The sequence below is a fragment of the Pyrus communis genome, chromosome 1 (genome assembly GCF_963583255.1).
Source record: "Pyrus communis chromosome 1, drPyrComm1.1, whole genome shotgun sequence".
In the NCBI taxonomy this organism is placed as follows: Eukaryota; Viridiplantae; Streptophyta; class Magnoliopsida; order Rosales; family Rosaceae; genus Pyrus; species Pyrus communis.
Window position 1 is genome coordinate 18,249,270 of NC_084803.1, and position 19,886 is coordinate 18,269,155.

A 19,886-nucleotide genomic window follows, 5' to 3' on the forward strand; every position below is an offset into this window, starting at 1 on the left:
GTTTGCAGCTTGGAAAGTTCAGAATATGAAGCATTTGAATTTTTTCAAGATGAGAAGATTGATAGTCTAATGTTAAGTTCAATAATGAACTATGGACTTGTACAGATGTGGTCACGACAAAGTGATCAAGAATCTACTTAAATTTGCTTTGAAATTCTCCAGCACATTGTTAAAGATCAAAATTTAGGAAAGCTACAACCGATGGAATATTGTTGGGAAGGGAGAAAACCTAAATTCAAACCAAGGCTAAAAAAAGATGCAAACTCGAGGACGAGTTTTTTCAGAAATGGAGAATGATACAGTGCATACCAATTAATATGGTCCCTATATTAAACATGTTGTTGGTGACTTTTCATCTTTCAAGGCCATGTTTTAATTAGATGCCTAGTAACTACAATCTTTAGTATTAAGTTATTCATCCTATCAATGTAAGGTAGCCTCCTATTTAAAGGGTTCCATATGTAAGATTAAAAAGTCAACTGAGTGAATTATAATCAATCTAAGAAGAGAGTGATTTTCTCCTTCCTTAAATCAAGTGTGAGACTTGGTCGTGTCAAGTGAATTCATGATTAGCGACATTGAGTGAATTGGTTGCCCCTAGTCAAGTGATTCCAAGTTCTATCCCCGTAGCGACATCGAATGACTCTGTCCCCCTAGTTGAGTGATTTCCAGGTTATCTCCCCTGTCTCTTCAAGACCCTTGGTTCTTTCTCCTACGTCAATCAATAGTTATTAGTTGCATGTTATAGTTTATACAAAGTCAACTATCTGATTATATTTTCTTTTTAACAAACGATATTATCTACATTAAAGAGAATAGGCGGGCTTAGCCTCATAATGGGCTAACAATAATGTTGGTCAAATTTACCTTTGGCGAGAATCGAACCTAAGACTTCTCACTTACAAATGAAGAGAAGTACTACTAGACTGTAGTACTAAGTGGCATCTGATGGTATCAATAGAATGAGCAAACAATTGAGCATTTCTCCATACCACATATTCTTATTCTTTGCTCTATTTCCTTTTTGCTGTTATCTATTTCTCTATATGGATATATGAGGGTGTTGGATTAGTTTTCAAACATATTTTGGTGTGTAATTTTGGAATTTTTTTAAGGAATTGATTTATTTATTTTATTTATTATTTATTTATATATTTTTTTTTCACACCCTAGTTTGTTTTGAGAGTAATGCAAGGGAGACTAAATTTGGATGGGTAATGCTAGGGAGACTAAATTCGAAGACAAAGTTTTGAAAACTAAAAGACATGGAAGTTGATGATTGGTTTATTAATTAAACGTTGATAAACGTGCTTATTTCTATTGGTAACACATGCAAATTTAGTCTCCAAATTTAGTCTATCTAGCATTACTCAATTTGGAGACTAAATTTGCAAACTAAACGATGTGTCACCAATAGTAATAAACATGTTTATCAACGTTTAAGTAATCAACCAATCATCAACTTCCATGTCCCTTAGTTTTCAAAACTTTGTCTCAAAATGTAATCTCCTTAGCATTACCCTTGTTTTTATCATAAACGTAAATGTACAGAGGTGTGCATAGAAAGAAAGAGAAATGTATGTAAATTATTTTTCTTTATTTATTATCTTGGCCAGGGGATTTTTTATTTTTTTTGTCGAAAGATAGAATTTTATTGAATTAAATGTGAGTAGCTACATTTGCATCTTCTACTATAATATTAAAAAGAAACTTTGGACCCAACTCATCCAACCAAATCTCCCGTCTTGCTTAACAACATACGCTGCCACTGAATGGACTGCACGATTGCATTACCGAGGGGTAAAACAAATTTTTACCAACTCCGCCATCCTCCAAATATCTTGGAGATAAATTTCTAGAGTCACGTCAACCGTGACCTCCTTGTTCAGCATCTGAATCAGTCCCTTTGAATCCGATTCCACCACCAATCTAATACCATCTTTCATAACCTCACTCCCGATAATCGCCTCCAGCCATTCTCTAACAGCTTCTACCTCCGCCGTAATTGTAGCCGCATACCGTAACTTCGGGATCCTAACAAAGTCCCTGAGCACCCATCTAATCCCCCCCTTTGTATCACTTCTCCAAGCAGCATCACAGTTCAACTTTAATTCTCCAAATATAAGCTACCTCCATTGAAGACCATCGCCCTCCATTCCTACCACTGACCCTCCCTGCACCCTAGAGTCCTGCTGATTCCACTGCTCCCCTTCGTCCACTGCCGTAGCCTTCCGGAACTTTTCCACTTGCTGTCGCGACAATTCAACGACAACATGTGGAAGTATGCGATTCCCTGTAAAGACAACCTCATTCTTGCACTTCCATATTCTCCATAACCCAAACGCCTCCTGCTGTAAAATCAAGTTCGCATCCTTCTCTTTCTTTATTCTCTCCACTAATCTCTACCATCCTTCCAGAAAATCCCTTGCCCCCATATCCATCATATTAATTTGCAATGTCGTCCCAAACTAGAATGCTCGACTAAATTCACACCCAAAAAAGAGGTGAGCCTCAGTTTCATCAGGCTTACCACACAGTTCACACTTATTCACCACCCGAACTCTCCGTCGCTCCAGATTATGCCTCACCGCCAATGCCTTACGACTGGCCTTCTAAATGAAAAACCAAATTTTATTCGACACCAACAGGGACCATATACTCTTCCACGTCCCTCCCACCACACCCGAAGAACTTGAGATTCCTCCTCCTTTGCGTCCAAAATCTTCGTTTTTCATCATTTTCATTGCTACATGGTATCCCAACCGCACCGAATACCTCCCGTTCTTCGTGTAATGCCATATCCTTTTATCCTAGCACCCACTTATACTAATTGGAATAATGTGAATCAACTCCAAGTCCTCCGGAGGCACCAAAGTCGCAACCTCATCTATTTTCCATTGCTGCCTATCGTCAGTGATCAACCCACGCACCTTCAAATTAGGAGCCTCATTCCATAACCTCAGTTTGAACGAATACGGCTTAGGGATCCATGGGTCACTAGCTATCCTGATAGATTCCCCGTTATCCACCCACCACCGAAGCCCACGGTTCAGAACTTGTCTCCTTAGTAATATACCTTTCCACCCCCACGACGATTTATTCTACTTATTTGCCACCAAGAATGAAGAGTTAGGAAAATACTTATCCCTTAGGACCACACCAAGCACCAATTCCGAATTATGTAACACCCGCCAGCTAATTTTGGCAAGCATAGCCAAATTAAATCCCATAAGATCACGGAACCCCAACCCTCCCAACTTCTTGCTTAAGGTCATTTTATCCCACGCCACCCAATGACATCCTTTAGTCTTTGCCTATCCTCTCCACCAAAATTGAGCAATAACTCGTTCCATTTCCTTACAAATACCCACCGGCAATTTAAAACACGTCATAGCATGATTCGGCATCGCCATGGCAACTGATTCAATCAAAATTTCCTTCCTCGCCAATGACAAAAATTGCTCGGCCTAACCAGCGATACTACTTTCAATCCCTCGCCGAACTGATTCAAACACTGCCTTCTTAGAGTGCTCAAAATCAGCTTGAATCCCCAAATATTTACCAAATCCATCTCTAGCCTGAATGTTCATTCTCAACACAATTCGGTTTTTTTCCTTCTTTGGACAACCCTTACAAAAAAATATAGAACTTTTCTCCAAGTTAATAATTTGGCCAGAAACCTTCCCATATTCCTCCAAAATCTTAATCACCTGTTCTGCCTCCATTTCATCCGCTTTACAAAAGACCACCGAGTCATCCGCGAATAACAAGTGAGTGATAGGAGTAGCAACCAGCGCCACCTGTACCCCACTGATCCGGCCCTCCATCTCATGCTTCCGAATATACGACGAAAGCACTTCCGCACATAAGAGGAATAAAAAAGGAGACAATGGGTCGCCCTGCCTTGATCCCCGTTCTGATCGGAAATAACCGGACGAAACGCCATTCACCATAATTAGGGAAATGTAACAATTTTAAGGGTACCTAGCTAGCATATCCATAAGACCTAAATAAGATTGTATGTAGAAGAAATATTTAAGAATTAATTGGAATTGAGAGAGAGAGAGAGAGAGAGAGAGAGAGAGAGAGAGAGAGAGAGAGAGAGAGAGAGAGAGAGAGTTAAGCAAAAGTCCTGGTTGGCTAAAAAATTGCTTGAGGTTTAACTAATTTTTAAGTGAGCTGTGAGGGTGATGTTGGGATGGTGGAGGGCACATGAAGATTATGGGAGAGTAGTGTTTGGTTACGAGAAAGTGAAGAATTAAGTGTAAAATTCGCAGCCTCTTTGGAAAGAGTTTCCCTTTTTTGTTTTAGCAATTTGATTCTTATTATAGTCGGCCGTCGGGTGATTCCTTCTATAACTACAGCCTTATCAAAACTTGCTTGCTTCGTCTCTGGAACTTGCTTATCGATACTTAAGCCCTTTGGGTGCTCAAACCTTAATTATTGCCACAGATTGCACTTCTTTTGGCATCAGCGTGCAATTTTATGAGGATTAAAGTTTCTGAAGTTTTTTACTCCATAAAAGCTTTGATCCATGAAGTTTTGATGAGGGGCTTGCTACTAATCAAAATGGGGAAGAAAGATTGCAAAGGGAGTACAAGAAGTTGGGTCTCTGTTTATAACTAACTAATTAATTTTATCGTCGAACATCAATTTTTCTTAGCTAATGATGGCTTGTTCTTTTTTCACTTAGTATTATTGTAAGTGAGAGGTCTTTGGTGAGAAATTTGAACCACATTATAATTAGCCCATTGTGAGGCTAAGCCCACTCCCTCTCCCTTAGTATAGATAATATCGTTTATTAAAAAAAAAAAATTATAACTTCTTTTTAGTTACATTGGCAGGAGTTAAAAATGAAATATTCATTCAATTATCCAACCGTCCCTCACCAACTAAGCTAACACCAAGGTTATGGTTGATATAAAAATTAATTAATTAATAAACTAAACCCACAAAATTCCCTTATCCACAAGGGAAAAAAAAAAAAAGCAATGAGTTTGTAATTTAGTTAGTTAAAGCACTCATTCTTATATCTAAGGACTCAAGTTTGATTTTTCCCTCCCTCTTGCATAAAACAAAGAAAAAAATTACACAAGAAAATAGAAGAAAGCAAATTAATAATTTTAGAAAAATAGTGGCTAGGGAGAGGTGTAGTATCCCACATCGGCGGGATGAGGGTTGGTCCCTAACCTTATATGTACATGCCCCTCTCTTCCTAGCATGCTACGTTTTGGGTAGCAAGGTTCTCTTGCCCAGGAACAAATTCGTGAGGGCATGGCCCAAAGCGGACAATATCGTGCTACGACGGAGTCGGGATGTGACAAGAGGGGGAATCAAGACGACGCTCAATTAACCTTCCTTTACTTATTTATTGCACATCCTTACAATATGTACACCGTTAGGAAAACTATATTTGTACACTATATGTGATCCATATACCACCATTCAATAACGTAAAGTCATTTTTTTGCATGACCTGTACATATTCCTTGCCATAGACATTCACCACAAGAAAACATAGATTAGGTGACAAATTTTTTGTAGTGCATAAAAGTTCATCACATTTGGGTAAAAATAATTGAGTTTTTTAGAAATCGTCACATAAGAATTTTTTGAACACCAAAATATTTTGTATCACATAAACATTTTAGATTCTCCACAATCTATTGGACGAGAAATTTTACGGCCGAGTATATGACGAAAGTTTAACATTCATCACATAACAACAAAGAAGGTCAAGTGCTAGGCAATTCATCAATATAGTATTAAAACTAAAAAATACCGGTATATTAATATCATAACCACCAAATTTTAAAGCCTATTTCGTTATGTTCTCACCCCGTCCCGTCTTTAGCTCCCCTTCGTTCCACCCTCGCACCGCGACTCAGATGGCCAGCCACCTGGTGGTTGCCACCTACGGCGACCACCACCTATCATTCGTCTCCCTTCCTCAGGCACTCTCTCTCACCCTCTGGTGCTCGTTCTCTAACTCTCTTCTCTCTTTGACATAACAAGACCTAAATTAAGGAAAGAGAAATTGAGTTTTTGTATCGAGTTCTTAAGTCGACAACGAGGTCCTTATTTGTATCTTATATGATTTATTTATTTATTTTTAATTTTCATCTTCGATCAGTTCTTTGCTTGACAAAACTTAGACACCCAATTATCAATTTCCTTTCTCTTCCGAATGAATAATGATTGTTATTCTTCTATTTTCTCTTTTAAATTTGTAGGTTATTGGCATTTGTGAACAGAATCATTTGATTGGTTATAATTCTATTATTATTTACTGACTTAGTTAGTCCAATGACCTAACATTGGAAACTAAGCCAAAAGCTTTTTTTGGGAGGATATATGGGAAGCTGAAACTAGTAAATTGACTGAACATCTACAATTTAGTTAGTCAGCTTTTAAAATTTCATTGTTATGCTTTCATGTAATTATGCTCTGATGCAGATTTACCTTTGTATATACATATATGAAATTCTTATATTTTCATGATTTTCAGGATTAAAGGTGCTAAAGCTTGAGAATTATTAAGTACAAGAAAAAAGTTTCAAGTCATGTTGTCTTTAATACTTGCAATTTACAATGACATAGTATTCATGCTACCTCTAGTCAAAATTATTATTGCGTCTGAATAGTAATGATGTGTATGAAATATTGAGCATGTAAATGCTGAAAGCATTCTGGTTTTTCTGTTAGATTATTGCAAATTTTAACACCTAGCATGTTCTGTGTGACTCCAATATTTTCTAGTACGTTTGTTTTAGCAACTAGTTGCTCTTGAGCTAGAAATATGTGAATTTTTTAAATTGAGTTTCTTGACTTTTTTGTTGTTATATTATATGTTTGTCTTAATAATTTTACGTATATTTTATTATGGCAGTTTATTGAAATATGTCAGAGTGTGCAGCTCAATACTAGGACTAAAGTAACCTGACTTCGTGCATAGACAATGGATTAGTAGTTGGGGTTACCTCCAAATATAGAGCACCATTTGAACGAGAATAATCAAATACCATGTCCTTGTAGAGTTTGCACTATGATTTAAGGGTAATGTTAGGGACACCATCTATTTAATCTATATGACGTGATTGTTGATAATTAAATTATTACTCAAGTGTTGATTAACATGTTTATTTGATATTGATAACATATCACATAGTTTGCAAATGTGATCTAAAAAGTTAATCTACCCAGCATTACTCATATATATTTGTATTAATAGTCAGTCGAAGGTAGTTTGAATTTGAACACCTGTGGAGTAAAGTCTGGAGCTTTTGTTATTGCATCCTTGTAGTGACTAGTGCTTTTTGTTTAGTTGGGTTTCTGAGTGCTTTCTGTTAGGTTGGGTTCAGTTCGGTTTCCATAATGGTTTTTGTTAAAACCGATTCTAGGGTTAAACCGATAAAATACGGACCGTGCTATGAAAAAACTTGTAAACATTTCCATAAGTTTCTGAGGAACCAAACAGAAAATTTCTTTTCCTTTCTTTTATAAGAAATTGCTACAATGCTATCTTGTGGCTAACTGTAATGACCTATAATATATAGGCAGGAAAAAAAAAAGAGAAGTAAACACTGTACTGGGGACTATAGAAGCACATAACGTTATAGAAAATGAACATGTAAGAGAAATGAATCCTATATAGGACGTGGTAGCTAGCAAGACATCTAACTCAGACACTTTAAAACATCTTGTTTCCCTCAACCCCAAGCCTGTTTCCCCATTCTTTTTCGACAGTCATAGCCTCGTAACTGAAACTTAAGAACTACCAAATTTTCAAAAATAAAATTAATGAAAGAACAACATACGGAGAGATACATGATCAAAGAGTAAATAAGTTCGCTATCAATGCTGCTTGGCCTTGCCACAATGCAACGTGTTCAAAGGCATATCGTTCTCAGTAAACAGGCTGTGTTCGTTGTTCCAAACTCTGATGTACAATTGCTGCCCCAAATACCTCTTAGACCAGATTGCAGATCTTAAATTCCACATACCCTTGTTGTCCAAAGAGACTAGTACAGCAGTCCAACCAAGTGGATATACCTTTTGTACACCAAATAACATTGATCATTAATGAACGATAAAATTTCAGAAAGTATGCTTAAATCGGATGATGTTGATCGGTACATGTTCTGTCAGTTACCTGAACTGTGTGTCTAGGTACAGCATCTACCAAATTGTAACGTCTCCTTATAGCTGATGTCCAATTAGCAGCATGGCCATATCTGTAAAGACCAACAAATATTATTAGACATATTGTAAGAAAAATATTATGTTTGGGTAATATGTTGTTGTACACGTGACTATTGGTCATAGAGCTTACGCAACAACATAGACGCTGTATCCATCCAGATGCCAAGATTGAAGTGTGGCCTCAGTGTTCTGGAAGACAATTTCCACAAAATCATGAAGGACAGTTCCTATGACAGAGGCGCCATATACTGCAGGGCCTGGAGTAGGTGTGTCCTTGATTGTGTTGAAGTTAAACACGCCAGGGATGTTAAGCCAATCGGCGAGCTTCAATGGGGTCTCCGGATCTACATAGGAGACCTTGTTTACGGCATATCGAAGCTTGCCATCGAGCTTAGTAGCAGTATTGGCCAAAAGTAGTCTCCTGACAACTGGAATAGTTCCATAATGAAATGAGCCCTGTGGGTTAGGCCTGGCTGCATTTGCTGTCAAATTCAATCTTCGCCCAAAAGATAAGAGAAATCGTCAATTACATAATTAGCAAATCATCAGACAATATTGGAAGGCTTACTAACTCTGATCGCCAAATTAGGTACTGAGACACTGTCACATAATTTGGGAACAAATTCTATGCACCAAATATATTTGTATATGCTTCTGAAACTGGCAACAGAAAAGTCCCCAGAAAGTGATTGCTACCTGATTGTCCTGGCTTGCTTCATAGACCAGTAAATGTGATAGGTTGGACCAATTGGCAATGGTTTCGAAGCAGGGGTGTTAGAACCAGCGTAGCGGAGAATTCCAGTGGTCGTGAGGATTGGTTTTGTGAATCGGGTAGAGGCAACGATGAAATAGTCCCTGACTGAACCGTGTGGTGTGACCAAAACAGCTACGGATTGGCCTGGATGAATGTCAAGTGATTCATACACCTCTTGCAAGGTATGAGCTCCTTCAACTTCAACAAGTGTCATTGTATGGCTCTGAATCCTGAAGTTAATTGAAGTTGCTATCCCCACATTTGAAACCCTGAACTTGTAGGTCTTTCCTGAAATAACCCAACAAAACTTTGATTAGAAAATCTTCAAAAACAGATAGTTTTATACAGACACTTTTGAAGAGGGCTAATGGTTACCTTTTTCGCCGGTGAAGACGGCATTTTTAAGAAGCCCATTGATAAGAAGACCATCAGGAAGTGGAAGATTTTTGCCAGAGTCCAATGTTTGCTGCAACTCCTGAAAAAATAAGAGCGTTTATCAGAAAACAGAGGCGTTTCGCAGGGATAGCAATTCCTGATACAACAGTTTAAGACACAGATGGTTGATAACAATTTGCACTCCGGATGTGGGGATAGCACTCCAACGAAGCCTAGGCGAGTTTTTTGCCAACTCCCATAAAACGAAGGTGAAATTGCTTTCACCCCGCCTTTAAGGTCTCCTAGACGTGCTCCGAGGCGAGTATTTTAAAACAATGATGGTTGATAACAATTTGCCTCCGAAATGTTTTGACCAATCTGACAACCTAATACGTCATGCTGTATAAAAAAAGTACATTTTCCTACTTCTAGCATCGACGCCTAAGAAAGTTAGAGTAAATGAAATGACGACTATCTGTTACTTTATGAGTTACATACCTTGTGGCCGGTCTTGTACCAGTCACCAACAAGCAGGGTACACTCTCCAGCAGGAATAGGATACGGCACTGCAATGACAGACCTATGTGCAACATTGAAACCCCCAAAACCACCAGCAGCTCTGTGCAGTTTAGTTGAAGGGAAGTAGGAGAAGGTTCCAATCTGATCTTTCGTTTGAAACTTGTATGTCCAGTTTGTGTTTGGAGGAATCGGGCATTGCGTTCCAAGCACTCCGTCCTGCCACGTGGTTTTTCGCTGTTTGATTCCGTTCCTGATTTCCCACAGCACAAGAAATAAGTCATATGACAAGCCATGCATTTTAAATCTACAAGACTACAACCATTACAACTGCCAACAAAATACTCACCATGTAATGAGGAAAGGTTCGTCCAACTTGTTAATAACGTTGACGATTACGTTGTCATTCGTCACAGCTTCAATATTTGGCCCAGGAAATTGATCATTAATAAGGATACCCTGCATAATTAATCAAACTTTCTAGATTAATTAAGCAGAAGTTATACATACAGAATTATATAATAACATTGTGTTAATGAAGGATCAAAAAGCCAAACCTTTTGAGGAATACCCAAGGGAGAAATGGTTCCATATGTTACAGTCCATGTATAATACAAATATGGATCTTCTGCATTAATGGTGCAGAAAGAACTCAAGCAAACCGAAATTCCAACGACAAAATGCACGAAAATGGTTGGCCTCATTGTGTCAGATCCTATATGTAGTCCAAGTTTCAGATTTCTGCACAAAAGAAACACGTTTAGGCAAAACGTACTAACTAGTGCAAATTGCAAAAGCTACGCATTCAAACTTCCCAAGTATGTACGTAGCTAGAAATTATGAAATACGTACTCGAATTATTGTCAATCCTCCCCAAGAGAGAGATGAGGAGGATTGATTAAAGTGAAAGTGTAGTACTATTTGTAGCCGTGTGGTTGAGCTGTGCAAGTTCAGAGATGGGAGGGATTATATATAAATGGAAAGGGAAGGAAGCAGCTGAAGAGCCTAGAGGAGGCAATGCCAGCGTGGATATATGGATGTACGCGAAGAGCCATGAAGAATCGAAGCTCGTTTGCGGTGCACTTCATGCACAAGCAGTCAGCTACCTGCATATGCTACTCATTCACAACTCATGGTTTTAGCTCACGCATAATCGATGATTAATTATTGGGTTATTATACAAAATGGTTCCTGAAATTTGCATGATCAATGGAAATGGTCCCTAAGATTGAAAATCAATAGAAATGGTCCCTGAGATTGTCCACCATCCATGATTTTGGTCCTTCCGTTAAAAACTCTTTGGGCAATTTTCAAAGCTTCGTAACTCAATCGATTCTTAACCAAATGCGACCCATAATATATCAAAATGAAGATAAGAAAGTGTAGAACAAGATTATACCTATTTGGGAGCCCAATGATTGCCAGAGATGACCGTAAAATAGCTTGAAAGGTGACTGATCCGTGGGAAAACTGGAAAACTCGCCGGAAACTGGGTAAATTTTAAACATTCATAACTTCTTTAATACTCAACGAAATCGAGTGATTAAAAAACTAAAATCATACTTCTCGATGAGATGATGAATAAAATGATATCTTTATTTACTGTTAACGCGTCGTGGTTGGGCCGGAAAACTGATCGAAAGTGGCTAACTCGAAAATGGTTAGCCACTTTCGAGCCGTTGTCCGACCAAACCACAGCTAGTTAGCATTTTAAAAAGGTACCATTCTCTTCATATCGTCAAGAAGTATTATTTTCATTTTTGAATCACTCGATTTGGTTGAGTATTAAAGAAGTTATGAACGTCTAAAGTTTACCCAGTTTCCGGCGAGTTTTCCAGTTTTCCCGCGGACCAGTCACCTTTCAGGTTATTTTCTGGCTATCTCCGGCAACCATTGGGCTTTGAAATGATATAATCTTATTCTACACTTTCCTATCTTCATTTTGATATATTATGGGTCGAATTTAGTTAAGAAACGATTGAGTTACAAAACTTTGAAAATTGCTCAAAATTGTTTTTAATGGAAGGACCAAAATCATGGATGGTGCCCGGTGGACAATCTCATGGACTTTTTTTTTTTTATTTTCAATCTCAGGGACCATTTCTATTGATCATGCAAATCTTAGGAACCATTTTGTATAATAACCGTTAATTATATTAAATATAATTAATATATATGGGTATAGTAAGTATTGTGTAATTAGCTCTATGCTGCTATTCATTTGTTAGAGTTAATTGATTGGGAGGTTTCTACTGATTTGCTCCTCGCACTTGTTAGTCTACTAATTTCTACACTAAATTTTAGCGGTCTCCCTAAATTTTTATAAATAGCCAATTACCTTCTTCGTCATTGTTAGATTACTCAACATTGCATCAAAATTTCGTTCATGTTTGTCACATAAACAACACGTGAGCTAATAAAGAGGGTAAAAATGGCATGTTTCATACTACGACATATGTTAATAGATCAGACTTGCACAATTTGGAGAGAGAGTAGAATTGGTTCGCACATATGGATTTTTGTGACTGACGAAAAGTCATCATAACCTCTTAAGTGGTTCATTAGATGTACACATGATGCGTGACAAATTTATGGAGGAAATTAACTATTTACAAATTGTTCAGGAGTACAAAAAACTAAAATAAAATTCATGATGAAAATTAGCTAAACCTCATTAATTGGACTTGTGATTTTTTTATGCGAAAAACCGACCAATGAATGAATGCGATTTTGTTTTAAAAAATTTTTTGATAGTGATGAAAATGTGTTGTACGTCTACGCGAGGATGGTGGTGGTGGTGTGGACTTTGGACTCATGAATTCGTCTGTGGTGCGTAGTGGCGGGGAAGGAAAGAAGAGATCAAAGGCGGGAGCCGCGCAGCTTAGAACGGATCCACATTGATAGCATTTAATATATGATATGTTTCTTTTTTGAGATGATTATAATTTTAAAATCTTAGATTTCCTGATCTGACTGATCTTTGTGGTTGAATTAAAAGAGTTCTTTGATCACTCACTCAGAAACCCCACAATGGTGATGAAAACAAGCAGAAAGCCAAAGACAATGGAAGGGTAGAGTGGTCAATTTTCCACCATTGTCATCTGTTTTTCTTCACAAACTACGAGTCCCTGGCCCCTTCTTCCCCCTTGTTGGCCGTTGACAGTTGAAAGGTGCAACTCGAGGTTCTTCAGTCTCGAACCCACCAACACACTCTTGTCACGAAGAGATACTCTGGTGCAATCGAATATGCCATATGGCAGCTTTTATTGGACAAAGGATTCACGTTTTGAACACGTGATTAACATTTTTTTTTTATGAACGACGCTACTAAGACTATGCATTGGTTGCAAAAGAAAATCTCTCAATGTCACATGCAACTTTTAATTCGGTCATTCTCTCTTAAAAAGAGTTATTGTGATTATCATATTAATACGTGTTATTGCTCATATTATAACACATGAATTTATATATAAATATTAGCATATCAACTTTGTAATTAATCTAATTTATAAAATATAAATTAGTAACCGTACGTATCATTTAACTACTCACACGTAAATTGGTTTTGGCAGACAATGCATGCAACACCTTCGAGGTTCTCGAGAGGTGAGAATAGCTAGGGTTACTCTTTGAAATTTAGTTAATTGTATCGGTTCTCATCCTCAAGAATAAAACGACCTAAACCTAAAATATGTGTCCGAGTTGGTATGGAGACTGGATTTGATTTAGTGAGAAAAGTACAAAATAGAAATGTTTCCAAAAAAAAAAAGTACAAAATAGAAATGGGATGCTTCATCATACTCTTTGAGACTAATAGTGGATTAATACAAAATATGTTTGACACTTAAAATAATACAAATCATCGATAGCGAAAAATAAGTGTATAAGGATGTTGTTTCCTTTGTGCCAAAAATAAATAAACAAATTGACAATCTGACACGCATTAATAATTTACGACATTGGGAAGTATCTCTTTATGACATTATTTGGTTGTATTTACATGGATAATGCTCGGCCACCCATGAATACATATTATCTCTACAAAAAAAAAAAAAAAAAAAAAAAAAAAAAAAAAAAGAAAACAAACCTAGGGAGACATTTAACTGTTATCAAACAAAATAAACAAACCCCGATGTTTTAATTAAACATCGAATCCACACTGTTAATCAAATGTCAAATGCTTTTTATATTTAAGAGTGATCTGGAAAATTAACGATTTTGATAAAGAATCCAACTGACAAAACAAAAGCAATCCAAACAGATTATATTCCTCTTGTTATAAGTTCCACTCTCAATCCTATTGTTTTGAAGTCCATTGGCACTTGTAAATCCCTCGGCGGATATTTAAACACATTATTAAGGAAAGAGATCCTCTCCAGATTACTTCCATTAAATTCATTAAATTTGGAGATTTGGACAGCTTAAATTTGATACAACGACTATAATTATTATAACTTTTAAGGGAGCCCCATGTTTGTAGCCGTTAAATCAAATTTCAACAGCCCAGATTCCCAGACTTAATGGATTTGATTGGAAGGGATCTGGACAGATCCCTTCCCCATTATTAATGCAAGTATGAACACTTGGCCTCCTCGACTCCTAGGAGAAATTTTTTAAATTATTAACTTTTTAACACACATATGTTATCATTTGTATAATACCACATGATATATTACCCCGTGTGCCGATCATACTGAAAAATCTCTCGACTCCTAATGATATAAAGTCAATAAAAAGCTTCTTTGATGGGCAAGTCAACTTTTACAGTAGAGTTGGCAATGGATCCAAGTAGAGATCTCATAGGGAAAACAAGACCATCATCATCTTTTTGCTCAAATTACGCATGTTGCGTGGAACTCAATTCCAACACCCGTGAAATTCAATTCTCATCATGTGGCCAATCCATGATATGCGTTTTTACTCTGAATCCAATTACTCTCGCTCTCTCGTTGTTCTTACGCTTCTTTCTACGTACATTCATAACCAATTAGTATAAGACAGAAGCTTGCAATTTGCGCCAAAGCAATATTACTCTCACTATCACTCTATCTCTTGGCGCCAAGCAATTTACATTCATATAGTTAATATAAAGTTCCGAAAAATTAATGTGACTATTTCAATGGACTAGTTACAATACTTAAAAGTATTTAGTGTTGTGCTAGGATAGCACCAAATCAATTTTGGAACCAACTCAAGCTAACCCACAGGAAATATATCAAATAAAATGCAAGAACAAAATATAAAAGACACCAAGATTTTAACGAGGTTCCTCAACAGTCAGTGTAACTGGAGTACGTCCTCGGAGCAGTAGGAGCTCACCCAATAATCCACTATCAACCAAATGGGAGTTTACAAAGTGTTGGCAATCTCACAACCCTTAACCCCAATACACCCAAAAGCTCTCACACACCAAAGAAACAAATAGAGAAGAAAATATAGTGATTAATTTCTTCTCTATACAAAACTCAAAGCTATTACAATTACTTTGATGAATGATTACTAACCAAAGAGAAGAGCACCTTCTTCTATTCGAAATGGGGTTGCTGCTCCAGATTTCTTCTTCTTCTCTGCCCTCTGTTTTCAGCTCTCACTCTCTCCCTTAAACAATGAGGATAATTGATATCCTTAATTAAAACCCCAAAGCCATCCGTGACTTTTCCCATGGGTCAAGACAAAAAACAATTCCATGTTTTCCTCCCCAAACCAAGGAAGACACAATGATGTTGTCCACCCTTTTTTTCTTTTCAACAAACATCATCATTCCACTTGGCCACTAATACAACAATCTCCACCTTGGCCAAGTTCCGAAAACGCCATGATAAGCCAACCAACACAATTGACACAAAAAATCACTCCCAAACACTAGCAAGAGAACAACTCATGCCGAGCCAATTCTCCAAAACTCCTACTGCTCAACGCCTTCTTTATATAGGCAAAATGTGAGCCAAGTTCAAGCAATGAACAAATTTGGCTACACCAACAACCTTAGTCAACATATCAGCGGGGTTGTCTTTAGTTGGAATCTTCTGGAGAATGATTTCTCCTTCACCAACAACTTCACGAACAAAGTGATAACGCACATCTATGTGCTTGGTCCTCGCATGATGAACCTGATACTTAGCCAAATAAATGGCACTCTGACTATCACAATGCACCTCCACCTGCTTCTGATCAACCCCCAAATCTCTAATCAGTCCATGTATCCAAATGGCCTCTTTTATAGCTTCAGCAACTGCCATATATTCAGCCTCTGTAGTAGACAAGGCAACAGACGACTGCAAAATGGACCTCCAACAAACTGGCCCTTTAGCCATAGTAAATACATAGCCTGTAGTAGACTTCCTTCCATCTAGATCACCTGCATAATCTGAATCAACATAACCAACTGCAAAATGACCAATACCAGAGTCATCTCTCTCAAAGCATAAACCAACGTCTCGAGTACCATGGAGATACCTCAATATCCACTTAGCTGCATTCCAATGCTCTTTACCAGGATTATGCATATATCGACTCACCATGCCAACTGCATGAGCAATATCCGGTCTAGAGCATACCATTGCATACATCAAACTACCAACCAAATTTGCATATGGTATATTTTTCATTTGTAGCTTCTCTTGATCAGTTTTAGGACATTGTAGAGAACTCAATTTAAAATGATGAGCCAAAGGGGTACTAACCGGTTTAGTTGAATCATGAACTCCAAACTTCCGAATCAACTTCTCAAGGTATTGTCTTTGATTCAAACAAACCAAACCCTTCTCTCTGTCTCTAGTGATCTCCATGCCAAGGATCTTCTTTGCTTCACCAAGATCCTTCATCTCGAACTCATTCTTCATTTGCTTCTTCAATTTCTCAATCTCTTCGACATTCTTTGAGGCAATCAACATATCATCAACATATATCAATAAATAAATGAAAGACCCATCTTGCAACTTCTTGAAGTACACACAATGATCATATTGACTTCTAGAATAATTTTGGCCTCTCATAAATTTATCAAATCTCAAATACCATTGCCTTGGAGATTGCTTCAAGCCATAAAGTGATTTCTTCAACTTGCACAACAAATTTTCTTTCCCTTTCACTTTATACCCATCCGGTTGACACATATAGATCTCTTCATTCAAATCACCATGTAGGAAAGCCGTCTTCACATCAAGTTGCACAAGTTCAAGATCATATTGTGCAACAAGAGCTAACATAATGCGAATTGATGAGTGCTTCACAACTGGAGAAAAGATTTCATTGTAGTCAATGCCCTCCTTTTGTGCATACCCTTTAGCAACTAATCTTGCTTTGAATCTGACATTGCTTTTCTCAGCAACATCTTCCTTCTTGGCATACACCCATTTGCAACCAATAGCTTTCTTACCCTTAGGCAATTTAGCTAACTCCCAAGTCTTGTTTTTCATGAGAGAATTCATCTCGTCGCCCATGGCATTGCACCACTTCTCCTTTTCCTCACTCTCAATGGCTTCCTCAAAATTGGATGGAATCTCATCAGTGATAATAGGAAGAGCAAAAGCAACATAGTCACTATACCGAGCTGGCTTGGTAATATTTCTCTTTCCTCTGTTCTTAGCAATAGACTCTTGAGGTGAAACTTGCTCTTCAACTTGAATAGAATCTTCAAGTTCAACTTCTTCAACATCCTCATGGTCTCTCACTTCTTCACTTGTAGTGGCTTCGACATCAGCGGAAATAGGATTTGAAGTACTAGAGGCAACTTTCTCAAGCTCCACCTGTTGGACATCTTTCACATTCTTTTCAGAGTCTCTGAACATATTTTCTTCATCAAATGTCACATCTCTGCTGATTACAAGTTTTTTCATCTCTGGGCACCACAACCTGTAACCTTTGACACCACTACTAAAACCAAGAAAGATAGCCTTTTTGGCTCTAGGATCAAGTTTATTTTCAGTTACATGAAAATAAGCAGGTGAACCAAAAATACGAATATAATCATAATCATTAGAAGGTTTTCCAGTCCATACCTCCATTGGCGTCTTACCCTGAACAGCAGCTGAGGGTAATCGGTTGATGATGTGACATGCATAAGTAACTGCCTCTGCCCAAAACGACTTGCTCAAACCCGACTGAGATAACATGCATCTAACCTTCTCAAGCAAGGTTCGATTCAATCTTTCTGCAACTCCATTTTGTTGTGGAGTTCCCTTGACACTGAAATGTCTTACAATCCCTTCTTCTTTGCAAACTTTAAAGAAAGGGTCGGATGTGTATTCACCACCATTATCCGATCTCAAAATCTTAATCTTTCTCCCAGTCTGGTTCTCAACCATTTTCTTCCAACCCAAGAAAATGCTCAACACCTCACTCTTGTGCTTCATAGTGTAGACCCAAGACCTTCTTGAATAATCATCAACAAAGGTCACGAACCAATGTCTACCACTCAAAGAGGGAGTCTTTGTAGGACCCCAAACATCCGAATGCACATAATCAAGAATGCCCTTCGTCTGATGTACAGCAGTACCAAACTTCACTCTAGTTTGCTTCCCCAAGACACAATGCTCACAGAAATCAAGCTTACAAGTCGTGGCACCTTTTAGAAGACCTTGTTTCACAAGCCCTTGTAGAGCTTTCTCACCGGCATGGCCTAATCTCATATGCCACAGTCTAGTAGTATCAGAATCGGATGTGCCCATATTTTCTGAGACTACAGATGCTTCACCTGTCACAGTGTTTCCTTGCAATAAATACAAATGGCCACATCGAGGAGCTTTCATCACAACAAGTGCACCATAAGTCACCTTCAATGTCTGCCCATCTGAATGAAACCTGAAGCCCTTGGCTTCCAAAGTTCCCAAAGAAATAAGATTTTTCTTCAAATTCGGTACATACCGAACACCTGTCAACTCTTTAACCATGCCATCATGCAACTTCAAACGAACTGTACCAATCCCTTTTGTTGTGCAAGGATTGTCATCTCCCATGAACACAACACCGCCATCAAACTCTTTCAAGCTTGAAAACCAATCCTTGTGAGGAGTCATATGATGAGTACAACCCGTATCCAAAACCCACTTAGTAGCACAATCAAATGATGAGGAAGTGGTTAAAGCAAAATCAGAAAAATCTGTTTCAACCTCAGCAACATTAGCTTCAGAACTTTCTTTGCCTTTGGTCTTCAATCTAGGACAATCTTTCTTCCAATGGCCCTTATTACGACAAAAGGCACATTCATCCCTTTCCAAAGGTTTTCTACCTTTAGAGTTTCCTCTAGGTCGAGACTGTGATTTTTTCCTGCTAGAAGAGGATCTCCTCTCCGATGATCTACCTCTAACAAATAAAGCTTCAGAGGTACTATCATGATTTTTATCTCTATGCCTCATTTCATAATTCATCAAGGCATTTGACACATCTTCAAATTTCACAGTTTCTTTACCATGCATAATAGTGGTAACAAAATGCTCATAAGAGTCCGGCAAGGAATTCAACAATATTAAGGCTTTATCTTCATCCTTAATATCCTCATCTAAATTTAACAAGTCGGCAATCAACTTATTAAAAGCATCAAGGTGTCTAATCATTTTTGTACCTTCTTTGTATTGGAAGCGGTAGAGCTTTTTCTTCAAGTGTAGCCGGTTCTCTGCACTCTTCGTCATATACTTGTCTTCTAATTTTTGCCACAACACACTTGCCAATGTCTCCCGCATCACAAAATACTTCTGAGTTTTTGCAAGGCACAACCGAATTGAAGAGCAAGCCCACAAATTTAATTTCTCCCATTCCAGTTTCGACATAGCTTCAGGCTTCTCTCCCAAGGCGGCAAGAAGATCTTGTTGAGCCAACACATCTTTAACCTCACATTGCCACATCCCGAAGTTGTTTGTGCCATCAAACTTTTCCACTTCGAACTTTGCATTTTGCACCGTAGTTCTTGCAAACCCGGAGCTGCTTCCAAAAGGATTCTCATCTTGCCCGTCTGACATCTTTGGCAACTAGACAGTACCCAAGAGCAACCAGTGCTCTGATACCAATTGTTGTGCTAGGATAGCACCAAATCAATTTTGGA

General features: G+C 37.9%; 1 protein-coding gene across 1 annotated transcript; it reads right to left on the reverse strand.

The window, feature by feature from the left end:
- Nucleotides 1-7,854: 7,854 nt before the first annotated feature.
- On the reverse strand, nt 7,855-10,551 carry LOC137717009 (L-ascorbate oxidase homolog). The gene is made up of 8 exons (XM_068456353.1): nt 10,405-10,551; nt 10,197-10,306; nt 9,830-10,100; nt 9,332-9,431; nt 8,899-9,244; nt 8,333-8,698; nt 8,153-8,234; nt 7,855-8,052 (listed from the first exon to the last, which is right to left on the reverse strand). Exons 1-8 carry the CDS (start codon nt 10,549-10,551, stop codon nt 7,855-7,857), a joined length of 1,620 nt encoding a protein of 539 aa, XP_068312454.1.
- Nucleotides 10,552-19,886: the final 9,335 nt, after the last annotated feature.